General features: G+C 38.9%; 1 protein-coding gene across 2 annotated transcripts in view; it reads right to left on the reverse strand.

The window, feature by feature from the left end:
* Window positions 1-253: 253 nt before the first annotated feature.
* The window catches only part of LOC145214964 (ral GTPase-activating protein subunit alpha-1-like), a 28,972-nt gene continuing 13,820 nt past the window's right edge, over window positions 254-15,405 (reverse strand). For both annotated transcript variants that reach the window (XM_080083609.1, XM_080083608.1), the window contains 22 exons: window positions 14,005-14,189; window positions 12,157-12,258; window positions 10,961-11,122; window positions 10,744-10,869; window positions 10,487-10,612; window positions 10,005-10,175; window positions 9,546-9,656; window positions 9,386-9,454; window positions 9,163-9,279; window positions 8,725-8,908; window positions 8,305-8,486; window positions 7,960-8,013; window positions 7,732-7,882; window positions 7,169-7,347; window positions 6,707-6,888; window positions 5,968-6,147; window positions 5,718-5,841; window positions 4,875-5,030; window positions 4,549-4,707; window positions 2,978-3,105; window positions 2,248-2,528; window positions 254-2,123 (listed from right to left, as the gene is read on the reverse strand). In XM_080083609.1, coding sequence (XP_079939735.1) covers window positions 1,774-2,123; window positions 2,248-2,528; window positions 2,978-3,105; window positions 4,549-4,707; window positions 4,875-5,030; window positions 5,718-5,841; window positions 5,968-6,147; window positions 6,707-6,888; window positions 7,169-7,347; window positions 7,732-7,882; window positions 7,960-8,013; window positions 8,305-8,486; window positions 8,725-8,908; window positions 9,163-9,279; window positions 9,386-9,454; window positions 9,546-9,656; window positions 10,005-10,175; window positions 10,487-10,612; window positions 10,744-10,869; window positions 10,961-11,122; window positions 12,157-12,258; window positions 14,005-14,189 — 3,479 coding nt within the window. In that variant the 3' untranslated portion in view covers window positions 254-1,773. The remainder of the gene's footprint in view (window positions 2,124-2,247; window positions 2,529-2,977; window positions 3,106-4,548; window positions 4,708-4,874; window positions 5,031-5,717; window positions 5,842-5,967; window positions 6,148-6,706; window positions 6,889-7,168; window positions 7,348-7,731; window positions 7,883-7,959; window positions 8,014-8,304; window positions 8,487-8,724; window positions 8,909-9,162; window positions 9,280-9,385; window positions 9,455-9,545; window positions 9,657-10,004; window positions 10,176-10,486; window positions 10,613-10,743; window positions 10,870-10,960; window positions 11,123-12,156; window positions 12,259-14,004; window positions 14,190-15,405) is intronic.

The following is a 15,405-nucleotide window of genomic DNA, read 5'->3' on the forward strand; positions in this document are numbered from 1 at the left end:
ACTATATGTAAAGATTGTTTTGTGTAACAACTTGGAATAGGAATGTCAAGTAAAAATACTGGGGGTGCTGCAGCTCCGCAGCCCCCTCGCACGAGCCGCCCCTGACTGTAGTGCTGGCATCTGACGTTATGATGCGTATAGTCAGCAATAAAAACTGGGATTTTTACCGTTTCCCGCGGGAATATCCACCTCCGTCCTGGGTCACTAACGACAACACAGCATATCAGTACGGAATATTTAAATAAAGAACTAATTTGAAACCTTCGGAGTTTGGAGTTTATTACTACTGTATATTGCGACGATGAAGAAGCGCAGTTTCGCTCGGAGCAAAGACGATAAAATTTTATGCGACTAGTGTACTAAAATATATTTGTGTGGCAGGGAAACAACCACAAAGGAAAATACTGAGTCGTACGACAAACACAAGGGGAACTTTCCCCAACTTCATACACGCCTATAGTTCACTGACATGAAATGATTTGGTTGGTGCAAAAATCAAGTTGAAACTTTGTGGTCTACGTTCAGGGAGAACAAGGGCTAAGTGCCGATATGTTACACCAAGTGTTAGTCGTACATGGTTTTGTTCCATGACATTTTCAACATGAGTTTTCAACACAGTTTGCGATGGATTAAATGTCAGTTCAATTGTAACCAATAGGAACTTGTATTTCAGTGCATACAATTTGGATTGGATGAGTCCTGACCCGAAAATCCCGCCACACAAAGTATTGGCGTTTAAATCGCCTATTGAACTAATAAAGGGATTCCCCGAGATTTTTATCGATAACAGGTGTCCGTACTTGGTCCGTAATTCATAACTGTGCACACGGTTTGGCCGGCCGACAACTTTATGATGAGATGATTTTATAGCAGGGCTAAACTCGTGGTAGCCCAGGGCACTTTTCTCATTCAACTGATGTCACGTAAATACTTTGGGGAAGAGCCTATAGGAGCAGAGCAAGGTCGAAGGCGCAATCCCAGGTCAGCGGTAATCGCCGCCTAGAAGGGTATTTGAAGCCCTGTTTCACACCTGAAAATACATGCGTGACGTCGGAATGTCCCAGACAAACGAAACAAACAAGCACTCAGTGAGTTCGACGCGGCCAATGAATATAAACCAGTCCCGTCGCGTCTGGCTTCGGCTGCGAGAATGGACAGGAAATTGCAATTACCTTGCGCTGTTTGGTCGCGGGAGAAGCGAAGGTGGGAAAGAGAAAGGAATGTCAAAAGCTCGTTGTTGGCCAATCACGTCTTGACACGTATCGTGGTTTAGGTTTCAATCACAACAATTAATTTAACCGATTTTGACACACACAGCCAAGCATCAGTCAATAATAGGAAAACATGGCGATCGGGCAAACACACCTTACGTTAACGACTCGACTCTCGTACAAGAAAAAACGTTATGCAAACGCGCGCGTGTCTTTATGATTTTTGAAGCAGGGCAACAATAAATGCGAAGGAACGTGTAGAGCTACATAAGAAGCAAACGCGTGTATTTGTGTGTGCATAAAGTCATGACATCACGAAGCAAAAAGGGGAATCCCGGCCAGCGGGAAACATAAAAAGAGTGGAACAAGCGACTTGCACCAGCGGTTGAGCACCGACACGCGCTTCAATCAGTGTGAACTTCGTACCGTAGCGTAGTTTTGCTGGGAAGTGTGACCATTTGGTCGATCGTCGATGCACGATATTGTAATAAACTTTCGAAGTGCCGTTTTTGCATATAAGTCCGAAGTGCTCATGATGAGATTTTTGGTTCACTGTTTTTGGTCAAAGAATCTGATGGGGGTGCGCGGGGGGACTTTGTGGGGGCGTGGGGAAATCTGCAAACTCTTTTTGGGAAAGGTGAGGCTGCGAACCACCCCCAGTGTTCCGTGTAAGCAGGCTTGTTCTGAATGTAACGTGACCCTTGTTGCCACCAGAAGCATGTCTCGATGATCGGCCACCTGAGGGCGCGGATGTGGAGAGCGATGATTGTGAGGGAGGCGGAGGAAGCAGTGAGGAGGAGGTGGAAATAAAGTGAGAGGCCGGAGGAGCAATTCTTTGCCCAGAAGGTTTTGGTGCTTGACTTGTCGGGAAAGCGTCAGTGGGTGCCTGCGTCCCTTCAACTTGAATAGCATCTGTGAAACAAGTTTGTGTTCTACTTAACATGTCGTATACGCATTGTTGTCACATGATGAATACCATAATCTTGCATCGCTTAAAATGGATGAGATTTTACGAAAAAACCACAAGAATATTTACCTGATGGCAAAAATTGAAATAACGTTGACGAAGTTTGAGAATCATTAGATCGATTCTCAGTGCTGTTATTCCCATTCGTATTGGCAGGTTCCGGCGTGGGGGCGGCCACCGATGTTCGGTTCGGCCGAGGAGGGGCCGGGGCTGCTGCTTTTGTGGCGTCTGAACGCGCCCCGCGGGTCTGGGGCACAGGACAAAACAAATGAGCGCTATAATCCTCGAACGTTGTGTCGTCTTTGAACTGTTCAATTATTAGCCGGAGATATCGAGTTCGTTCCTCGTAGCTGATGCAGAGGTTAGGTTAAGGAATAAATAAGTAGTTTATTTGGAAAAAACAGTAAAAGCATTTGGAAGAAATAAGTATATCTCCTGGAATTAATGAAGGATTAAGATTCAAATTATCATATATTGTTCATCACCCTTTTTACTACTTTGTTGCAGTAGTACCTACAACGTTGTTGGGAGTTCATTAAAGAATCATACAAATTACCACCTGTTACTGGTTTTATGAAAAAAACAAACAACAGTCCAAGTATAATGGATATACATAACGCAAAGCATATTTTTCGGAAATATCAAATAACTGAGATAGAAAAACTATTTTACAAATTTATTTTTTTCTATTTTATGATTATATCTTTAATAATTTGTTACAGTAGTAGTTACAACGTTATTCGAATTTAATATGGCAACAACAAAAATCAAAATCCTCAGTATCATGTAGAAAGGATACTATGGCTGATAAAGGGAAATTTGTGATCGCTTGGCTCGTCCTGCGTTGATGGCAGTTTCTCTTACAAGCACCGGAAGAACACGAGCATTCACTATCGCACCATCGAACAATGGACCGAAGTAGGGAACCTAAAAAAATCAATGTCACAAATGATAGTTGGTAAAACTGCCAATACGAAACGATTTATATCACCATTCCGGAATTGAACATTTTTAACCTTAAATTTCCAAATAGACACACTGATACACAGATTTATTAAAAATAATTTTGGTAAATCGTGTTAATTTCCTCTAAACTGATTAAGACTAACATGTTCATAATTTCATTGTTTAAGACAGTTTGTTTTTCCACTAAACAATAGTCAGTTTTTTTGTCATTTATTTGCCTTCTTTGCTGCTTAAAATGCGCGCAATTTTTCATGTTTTTCATTCTGGGTACTTTGGCTCAAAATTTCCAGTCCAGGAGACCAGTATTTTAAAGGGGTCGATAGTAATGAAGACACAAAAGCAGAACAATAAAAATGGTTTTCATCAAGTAATGACTTGGTTAAATAACGATTGCATTTCGGCCGCACATTTTTATTCAGTCAACGCCTTATTTAAATCCCAACATGTTTTATTCTTCGTGACTTTTCCCTTTGGAGACATTGTGGTCCTCCTTGAGGGAAATGTGATGGAAATAGTGCGTCTTCAATCGAATTTAATCCGATGTTAGCCAAAAACTAGGTTTTGAATCTGAGTTTAGAGAGATTAGAGTTTTTGTGCCATCTGGCTTTAGTACGGATATCATCTAGTACTTTAATGTTGTTTTGAAGAAAATCTATTCAATAACGCCCAATTCATTAATGAAAGTTTTGCCAAAACGGACACAAACGAGACAAAAACGTATTTACTAAAACTAAATTAATCACATCTATAATGACGTCAATCCTGCCACAGTCACGCCCACCAACGAAAACAACATAGTCATGTACTATCAATATATCACTGGAGATGAGTGAAGCCGAATCACGGCGGTCTTAACCAGAATTCCGGTGTAGCTATTAGGGATGGGCCAAAACTGCAAATGTTCTGTTTGGTCGAGCACCGAGCATCTCACTTTAATGCTCGGTGCTCGGCCGAGCACGCTCGGTGCATTATGACGTCACAAAAAAATCCGTTTCAGCTCTACAAGGTCTCTTACGTCACCGGTGGTGTTTTATTAAGCTGTACATGCCCATAAAGTACGCGTTATTCCACCATCTAATACATTTAAAAAATCATTCGTTTTTGTTCATAGACACCTTTTAGAACACTAGTTACGTATGTTAGCAGGGCATGGATATGCAAATGTAACGCTCGGGTCAGTTTGTGCAACTGCTCGGCCGAGTACCGAGCATTAAAAACAGCGATGCTCGGTACCGAGTACTCGGGTTCTGGCTCGGCTCGGCCCATCCCTAGTAGCTATATCAAGCACACAGTGAAATTTAAACCCAAAGTTTCAGTCCATAAGAAACTGACACTTCACTAACTGTGCGACAGTTTACTGAAATATACAGACAATTAACGTTTGAAGTACTTCAATCTACCCACCTCAGCTTTTTTGATGATTTGGATTCGATATAGGCCGTGACGTATTGGGTAGATAATGATCAATACGTCACCGAATTCGGTTGGAATAATTCCACGTCGATAATCGCGATGATGTTCAGACCAAACGATGTGAACTTCATCGTTGCCCAGATGTTTCAACTGTAACACAGAACATTTACTCAACTTAAAACATAGATTTGTTATGGAAGCGCCATTAAGTTTCATAAGCAAAGAAAACGGAAAGTCAAAATTTTATTTGTGGCATGGTAATTGTTTCATGTGCATCATCAACAATTGTATAATATGCACAAATTATACTATTTCACCTTTCGATTTCTTGCCACATCGTCGTTGGATGGAAACCGAGTGGAAACGTGAAATACAACTTCTATACTTGAGGTTGCGTAGTAAGGTGACGTTCTGCCTGTACTTCCATCCGTTTGCAGTTTGCCACTGAAGCCCGTATGAACGCTCAAATCCACCTGTTCAATCACAATTTCCGCTTATTAGGGGGTGTGTTTGGGGTTGATTAAACCACTGAATCAACCAAAGTCAACATCCACTTTTGTGCGTAAATATGAGTGAGTTTCAATCACTCAAAAGCATCCCGCAAAAAATAACAAAGGGGGGAAAGGGGAATGGAACCCCAAAATAAACCATTAAATTTGATCATAGGTGTTTGTTTTTCAACGTCACGACAAGCCACACTCGTTGAATAAAAGGAAATATACATTGTCGCTGAAAAATTATCAGTTTATATGTCAACAAAGAGAATTTTAATAAAATGCTTTGGGTTAGGCACTTTCCTCAATCGATCACAGATTAATCCATGAGTATCAATTTATTTGCAGAAATGTCACCACACAAAGTTCAAACATGTTCGTATAAGTCGCTTCATCGCAATTGAAGTGCAGTGCGTAGTTATTGCAACTAACAAATGCGTTTAAACAAACTACGACACTTTACGATGAAAAGGGACATCTATTATGTATGCAAGCGTGCGTAAACACAACTAGTGACCATTCCGATGATTTACGGTGTCATAAAGTGGCAAAAAGATTGGGGCAATTATTCCTAAAGCAAATCAACTGGGCAATGAAATGGTTGGTACCTTTCAAATGGTTTCCCTTTTCTCCAGTTAAACAAACTTATAGAATTGCATATCTTACCTCCCAACCGAGACCCGACACAAAATCCTCGTATTCTTTGCTGCCTCCAGTGTTGGATAGCACCGACAGCTTGTCCTCTTGACCTTGCGCAATGTAAAACACCGCAACTTTGTGAGTCTCTCGGCTGAAAAGTATCAGAAAAGTTCAGTTTGCCATTACAGTAATTGCCAAATGCACAAATTCGAGAAAATGTTCGAAGAAAATCCCTACAATTCAACATAAATGTGAACCAAGCATTATCAACGCTTACCAGTGTCGGGAGTCAAGATTTTTCAGTTCTCGAAGCAGACGTTCGTTTTTCTTTAACAAACTGACACGATCCCGGTTGTCACGTGATAGGAACCCCATCTCAATGCATAGAAGTCGTGCGTGGTAGAAGGGGGAGTGGGCGGGGACAGTGGGGCGTGGTTTGACTGCACCGCACTGCCAACTACAAGAATAAAGACGTTGTAGCAGTGAAACGGTAAAAGGCTTATCGGTTGTGTTGTGAAAATACCGACAAACATTCTAATGCAGTGGTTATTAAGTTTTTTGACGTGGCAAGATGAATGACATTACACCCGTAAGTAAGGCAAGCTTGTTTGGTTTTTGTGGTACTAAGTCAAAGGATAAACTGGAACAATCGACACGGTGTTTTTAACAACAAATGCAACTTGATTTGAATGCCTACGTTAGTAGAAACAGGCTGTGTAGGGTAGGTAACGAATATTGTTGTGAAGAAACAGTAGATGATTACGAACTAACCAAAATCTTTTAACGTCAGTCACTGCAGTTAACAAAGCCCATTTGAACAGAGCACTTTTTTGTGCGTTTAATTTAAGAAAATTAAAATTTCAGAATAATTCTCGCGACCGCTTTTTCTCCCAAGTTGAAACAAATTTCGTCCCTTGAGGAGCCAATGGCACCTCTTTGAGAACCACTGGTCTAATGCTAAGTATATTTGAGTTTATTGAAACAAATTTCTATACATTTGTGTTTTCTAGCCTAACCTTGTGACACAGGCACTTTCGGCGTAACTTCCTCCCAATTCTTCGTGGTGGCCAAGCAGACACTTGGTGGCTCTCAACTGCACGTCATCGGACACGCATGAGGGAGTAGGTGAAGGAATGTTCAACGGCAAACCGATTCTTGACTGGCATTCGGGACTGGTCCAACCAACATATTGTAACAACTACACACAAACATACGTACGTGGACTGTGGTGAAGTTAATTTCAGTTTTGGGGACCAAACGCTGCATTAACAACTTTTCATTATCGCAAATATAAAGAAATTTAAACGACTAGTTTTGACCAAAAATAAAATATGCCAATATAAGACACTAAAAACAAATCACACTAGATTATTAACATGTACAGTATAGCATAAACATAAGACACTTAGGAAAATCTGCATAGTATTAATCGGTAAATGTTGTTTGTATCTGAAACACATGTGGTTAGTTTCAGGTACCTGGTCTAATTGGTCAGAAGCGTCGTTGACAGGTGATTCCCCGTACAAGGGAATGGGTGTTGGCACCACCTTGCGTTGTCGTTTATCTTCTTCCTGTGAATAGTTAAGATAGGATTGGCAAGATTCCTTTGCCGCCCGACTGATCTCAGCGTCCAGCGTTGAGATCGGCTCGCAGTGCACTAAAAAAGATATTAGATTCGGTTAAAAGTTTCGAAGATGTTTACACCAAATCAGATAAGGATTTTGAAAAGGAATTGCAGGAATAGTAATAAAGTATACATAACCCACTCAACATTCAAAATCATGAAAGGTTTTCACAAGATTTTTTCCATAGTCTTACATGAGAGTGAAAAACGTTAATTAAAAACATAACTGCCAGGGAACTGCATGTAGAATACATCTTAGTGCAGTAAATTAAATACATCTGATAGGTATGTTTTTAATTAAATCACTTAAGAAACGTTTTGAAACAAATCTGATGTATTTTATACCTTCATATTTAACCAATGGCCCCAACCATGCATGCCAATAGAAGAGAAAGCAATATTGTGATTGTAACCTACCTGGTCGAGTGATATTAGCGACATCAGGTGGTCCGTACAACACTGACGAATCCCAACAATACTTTCCACCTGCGTCACGCACAATAAATCGCACACAACGATTCGAGCTGCTCATACCAGCTGTCGGGTCGCCACAAGGAGCGCTGCTTTCCTGTGCAGAAACAAATAACAAAAAAAATCAGTTGAAGAGAAAATCAAACATACGAGGATTTCATGAAATAAACTTACTTCTGATGGTAGTTCGACAACAGACATGAGACAACTGTCGTTGAATATAAGAAACTGCAAAGCAGAAAAAAGGTTTCACACACAAAAAACTTGTAATAAAGGCAATTCCCAAAAAGAGATCTAACAGATTCGACAAAATGTTGCAAATCGAAACCCGTGCACAAAATGTTGCAAATCGAAACCGTGCACAAAATGTTGCAAATCGAAACCCGTGCACAACGTTTTAAAAGTTCCCCCAAATATTAGCTATTTTACCTTGTTGACAAATAACGAACAAACCAGATAAGCAAGTCCAAAAGTCCAACGTGCATGGAAAAGACTACCTTATCTTCTTTAAGTTTATACCTGGACGTTGGGAGAGTCGAAGAGTTTCGCCGACAGTTCACCAGGTGAGTCATCGACATCATGATGTTCGCTCACTCTACATGTGAACACTGATGTTCCACGGGCGAGTGGAAAGTGACCGAGATGATTGTTCAGGTGGGAAAGTACCGTATGTGCAACCAGACTCACTGCACCATTTTTACCTTGCACCAAAAATAAGGGATTAGTTACTTTACAAACACCCATTGTTAGCATTTAGGTTAAAACTGCCCAAAACGGGTAGTAACACAATAGTTTTCGGCGTTTAGTTTGGAAATTATATAGATTTATCATATAATTCTTATTCTTATAAAATCCTTTAAAAAATGTAGGACACTGTTATGCTTAACCAAAACATCACGGCTAAATTACACTACAAAACATGACGATTAAAAAACTTACCAAGTTTTGCGGTGTTACTTCGTGCCATCGACTTTGGTCTTGCATTTGCAAATATCGATGTTGGTGGATCTTGAACTTTATCAAGTTGCAAGTAAGGATCAAAATCCTTTGAAGCGAGATCTGATAAACTGTAGCTGTGTTTCGCACTGTGTCCCGGTTTACCGAGAGCTGCTGTTTGCATCGCCTGAAAGTATTACGATTTTGCATCAGTGTATTCTAACCCGCCAAAACACTCCCCAAAGTGTGTAGCTGATTTTTCTTTTTCTCTAGGAGCGAGTCAAAAGTGTTTTGTTTGGCTAATAAAACCTGATGTTAATACTATGGACTCAACCAATGTGTAGCGAAACTACAGTTAATGTCGGGTTAAGCGTAAAAATATTTTTTCACAAACAAAACTTAAAAGTCGTCAATGCTCGTTGCAGTAAATGGGTGACATACCTTGAAAACAGTCCTTATCAAACGTTTGTCGGTATTTGCTCCGTACGTGTTGATGAGCAATTCCAATGGAACGCACATACACCAATCCAAGATACATTGCAGCAAAGCCACTAGCAACTGGGCAGTAAAAAGCATAATGTTAGATTTACTGCAAAATCGATTGGAGCAGCTCGCAAACAACCACGTTTCAATTTTCAATCACGCAAATTACATTCGAACCCACCTGTCGCCCAGAGTCGGTGTTTTTCGCCTCAGTATCGTTCAGTAATGCCGACACACTGAGAGACATCACCTGTAAAAACATCGTTAGTTGAACTGGTGCACAAAAGGTAAGGAGAAATAAATTAGATCTTGGTCGTTGAATGGCTTAGCAGGCAACTTACCTCAATAATACGTGGAGGCATGTCTGGCATGGTCTTAAGAAGCTCTTCGCTACAGTGAGTTAACAGATGAAGTTGAGTGCAGGCCACGCACGCCACCACGCGGTTGTTGAACTAGAAATATATTTGTTACTCAAGAATTAGGAATTGTTTTTTTTATTACGTTTGACGAGAATTGAAACAACATTTCTGAAATATCGAAGCAGTCAAAAATGCCCAGCATGTCAATACAATATTGGCAAATGCCCCCTTTTTGGCATTTCTCGACAAAAACATATGTCCCAACTCCCACGATTTACTCGTGCCGTGACAAAGTTTTGAACATTAGCAAAGTGCATTCCTTAATTACAACAACACTCTAATCGAAGAAATTTACTTGCGTTGAAGTCAATGAAATAACCTGAAGTAAGTTTAGGCATAATCAAGTCACATATTTTTAAAATTGATATTAGATCTGCCCACCTTGAGGGATACAAGAAGGACGTTGATGGCTTCTTTGAGTCTACTATGGCGAGGTTGGTCGGTAGTAAGTTCCTCATACAACCACAGACCAGTGCTCGACAGCGCCACACAGCGAGCAGAAGATGACGGCTCCTTTTTGCCAGAGGTAAGTAAAGCATCGACAACATAATCCTGATAAAATAGATTGTTTGAATAAAAACTATAATTCAAAATGAGAAGTTAAATAAACAGCGAATTGTCTCAATGAAACCATAGTGCAGTTTAACAAATTTTAAATGATTATCACCGAGATAAGTGACTATTTTCACCTAGATAAGTCAATGAAAAGTATTGCACAAAAGCTACAAGAACATTGGGGGTTGTACAGGTATTTCTAGACATTTACCACAATGGACATCAAAAATACAATATATAACGGTCACTGCAAATTCATGATCAAGCCAAATTGTGTATAAAAATTATGCACATATACTATGTCTTACCTTAATATTATTGCACACAGTAGCAGTGGGATCCACTGAATCGGGTTTTAACACGGGAATGTCATGATAAAGATTCGCAAAACATAATGTTGAACCAAGTATAGTTTGGGCTTCCACACGAGGAGCCTGTGAAAAGTACTTTTAATTATGCAAGACAATTTCACAAATATGGACTTTAAAAACACTTACATTGCAACATTTTCAAGATTGTAATTCGAACACCAAATTTAGGCATAAAATTTACTATTTCTTCTCACCTTGAGGTTTTGAGAAGCAGCAACAGCATGACAAGCATAAATAAAATCAAGCAAAAGCAAAGTTGAAGCAGGAAGACAACAAGAAAAATACTGGCTACAGCTTCCAACTATCTCATTCACAATGTCCTGAAAAACAAAACAAAAAACATTTACTTAAGCATAAGTTCAATTAAATACATGAAGTTTCATATCAAGAACTACCACTGAATGAACTTACAGAGTCAGCGGAATGAAGTCCATCATGTAATATTGCATAAAACTGTGCAAGGTGGTCTGGTTCAAGTGGAGTGTCATGTTCTCTCTGCACGGTCATCTTGCATAGGAGTTGGTAAGCATGAAGTTTGCCACCTTTGTGACTGTCTGGCAAGGCCATGGTTGCCTAGCAACAAGCAAACATGTTTACTGATGAAAACTAAATTGTATCACGAAAGCGTTTTTTTTTTAAATTATAAATCAATGTAAGAATTCAGACGGAAATGATTTACATGTATTGTTGCGTACAGGAAATGCTTATAGAGTAATAAACCCTTTAATGCAACAAAAACCATTGTGCACAAAAATTTTTGTCAGAGCTATCTATAACCTCTGAGATTGCAAAAGTAAACTAGACAGCACTTTGTCTATCAACCCCTTTCTGAAATGCTGCTATGAAAATATGTTTTTCCTTCTGATTGCACATGTTATTATTATTTTATGCAAGTTATGTTAAACTACCTTTTTATGATACTAAAAATTAAAAAAGCACTGTTCTAATGTGAATCTCTTTGATATTTTTAAATCTTTGATATTTCTTACTCCATGGCTGAAAATAACAAATACAAATCTTTTTGTATCTGATTTTCAACACTTCATTCACAATTCTTTAAAAAACAAACAAACTTGCTTGCTTGCTAACCGCTGTTACCCTTCCACACTGTTTCAACCAAACCAAATGCTCTTACTCATCTATTGTATAGTATACACAGCAAAATGTCAGGACAGTCACAACTTTTGCTGAAATACAGGATATACTGTCACCAACATAAACGGGTACTTCCCTATTAAACTTACCCAAGTGAACCAGGCCTTCAAGGCATGCAATGCTTCCATTGCCAATAAATTCAAATTTTACAGAAACCAATTTTTTATGCATGTTCGGCTGCAAAGAATGCTGTCCAAAGCTGTGTAGATATGCCTACATCTTGCTAAATGCCAGGTCATAACCACAAGAAGCAGATGACCGCTACCACAAAATAATCAATATATTGATCTATACATGTGCAAGGGCATATTATTACCTATTAGGTCGTAGTTTAGCCTACCAAACTTGAGTTTGTTTCTTCAAGATGTAAACATCAAATAAAAATTTGTAACAAAGGAGAATATGTAACAAACTTTTCATATTTTTGTTAAAGACAGGAGTAATTTACTCACCTTAAATCCCCATGGAGCTAATATTCGTAAAGGTGGCACAAGTTCAGATGATTCAGCTGCTGCTGGGCTGTTGTCACCATTGAGGCCAAGATTTTGACGCATCTGCATATAAATACAAGCATCCTGTCACTCTATGTATATCACAGACCTAGTCAAATCAGTGCAGAATACAGGTGGAGATATGAAAAACAATACAACCACATTTAAATTTTTCAAAAAGGTTTACTTTACAATGTTACATTTTATTTCAGGCAGTATAACAAAAACGAGTTAATTTTTGATAGTTTAGGTTTCAATTTTTTTATGTATCAAATTGTTCAAAACTGGTTGTACATTTTCCAAAATGTCATTGGCTTCTCTTCTTGCGATAGACGTTCGACTTTGCCTACTAAACCAGGAAGGAAAGGAACCAACAGGAGACGCAGGTGATTTCAAATCACTTGAAAGAACATCATCATCAACAACTGTGTCACGCTCTTCATAATCATCCTCAAAAACGTCAGATTCAATATCAGTCACATAAGAAGTAGTGTCAGCAGCATACTTTCGTCGAATGTTATCATGCTTGCTTCGGGACTCAGAATAAATGTCAGAAGAGCTGACTGAAATACTTTTTTTCTCATAATCGTAAGATGGGCTCTGAATTTTTGAGCTTGAAACACTGCTTGTTATTGTGGAAGTACTCGAGCTAACACTGCTTTGCTTTGAAGCACCTTCATCCTCAGAAAATAGAGAGGGAATATTGGGATTGCTAAACAGAGATCGAAGTTTACGTTTCATATTCATACCTACAAACACACAAAAAAGCTGCAAATGCTTTCAAACAATGTACTCTACTAGGAATAGCAAAACAACTATCTACATCAAGGACATTCCCTCTGCATTCAATCCAGCTGTAGCATGTATATGCCATGCTTGTTTACTTTTCTGACTTGTCAGCCTTCAACCCACACAGACAGAGCAAGTACCAGAGAGGAAATGGAGGACAGATTGCATTTACATGAAAACTATCTAAGCCTATTTTGAATTCCAAGGATTCGTTCTACTGTCACTTGCAACTATGAAATGCTCCTACCTACTGTTGTTAAGCATAAGGTCTGTAAATGATTGTACCGTGCCACTGCTCACCTGGCACGATACAGACAAGGCCCCTACACAAAATGCTAAGTAAATACAATCACCAATGAATAAAAGCGTGCTACCACAAGCTGTTTTGTTGATCTACACAAGGTGCAAATGGATATTTTCCTCTATACACACAAGTCTCTGTCTTCACAAAGCTTCAAACACACAATTCCTTATTATCAGACAACCCTGCTATCAACTGTCACAACTGATACTTAAAGGCAGTGATTAAATACATATAATTTGCCTGGATTACCATTGACTGGAAACCCATGCATTATTTAACACTAGTATGCCACCACATCACAATGCAAGATAATACAATAGACATATACATGTTACAACTGGAATATATCTGCTTCTGAAAGCACACTACACTAACACACTGCTGATGTGACCTGGTTGTGCTGTTCAACAAACCATAGAGTAATGTGCTAGTTTCATGCCATTAAAAACTCTACCCATAAAGTAACTGTGAATGACTCTTCCGACACACATAACAATGGAAGCACAAGAACTGGCAAAACGTCATAAACCTACTGTCATTTTCTACCATGATTACAATAAAAGTTGAATATACCAACCAATACATTAACTGAATGATCACAATAATTTTTGTTTCGCAATAGATCAATTCAATCACCTTAGAAAGGAACTTTTTACAAATTATGTACATTAACCAAAAGCCAGACTAGCACATAAATTCAACAAAAGGAGTTTCACCTTGAAAAGAATTCCCCATAGTTCAAGAAGATAGCTGAAAACCAGTTGGTGTATTTGAGGGTTGCTAATTTCATTTACATCACCCAGAATACCCAGGAGGCGGCGCCACAGAGCAACAGCTACATCAGCAAACCATCCAGTCCTGTTTCCTCCAGCCAGAATACTGCAATCACTCATGTTGGTATCTGGAAGAATGCAAGCAGTTTTTGTGTATTTGGCAATTTGAAAATTTGGTCTGTGCCTTCCATTAAGATAAACTGACAGTGGAATATTAGGTACCAACTAGAAGAGTGGCTTTCTGATATACTTCCATTTTATATATTCTATACGATATTTACCAATTAACTATACACATCATTTGATCTACACATATGATTGTTTTTGTAAACAAAAACTGATGGGTCCCCACACGCGCGTTTGTGCGGATTTACAGTAAACAAATGTTGCGGTGATTTTTACATTCTTAAGGACAAATTTTTAGAAAGCATTAACGCAACAATAAAAAAAAATTGTTCGTATTCTTTTTGCACTATTATTGTCATGTAATTACAAAATTAAAAAAACGTAACAAAGACTTAAATCTAATCTCTTGCTTTGACCCAGATATAGTCCTCCAAGGTCGGGTTTTGAACAAAATTTTTTTAGAAAGCTGTAATAGTTGTGTTACAGACACTTTAAATTAAAAAGCAATTTGCTACAAGTGTATACATAACAAATTGTTTTTCATTTAACTTTGTTTCGCAAAACGAGTACCATTGACCAGTAGTAACCTCTCAGGGTGCACACGCCAAACGACTGTTTGACCTTTTGACACCGTTTTTAATAGCACGCCGTCATTCGTGTTCAACAATACTGTTAAGCCTAATTTATACATGCCTTGAGTATTGACTCCTTAATTGATTGTCAAAAAAACGCTACGTTATGAAGAAAGTTCTGAGCTGTGTTTGTAATACCGACTAGTTGACGTTAAGTAACCCGTGATCATGCGGCAGCCAACCTGACAACGAGCATTTAAAAAAACATTTATTTGGCAAAACTCAAGTTAATTTTTTCATCTTAACTTTTATTAACAAAGTTTTTCTTGACATATACAAAACCGAAGCACGGTTATTAGGTTTAAATCACGTCATAGGTGTAAAACCTTCGCCAAAACTGAAAATGTGAGTGACCACTTAATAAAACGACATAGCATTGCTGTGCAAAACAGCTGATTTCTAATCACTGAAACGACGTCTCGTAAAACGTCTGTCCGACGTCAAGCTGAGCCCTCCCGCTATCGTAAACCAGTGAGTTACTCTCTTGGTACTTCTGCCTACAGTGTCTTTCTTGACCAAACGGGCGTTAGACACATTTATGTTTTGGGGGCCTATGGGTGAACCTCTGGGTCATACGGGGTCAAAA

The sequence above is a fragment of the Phallusia mammillata genome, chromosome 2 (assembly GCF_965637545.1).
Source record: "Phallusia mammillata chromosome 2, kaPhaMamm4.hap1.1, whole genome shotgun sequence".
NCBI lineage: Eukaryota > Metazoa > Chordata > Ascidiacea > Phlebobranchia > Ascidiidae > Phallusia > Phallusia mammillata.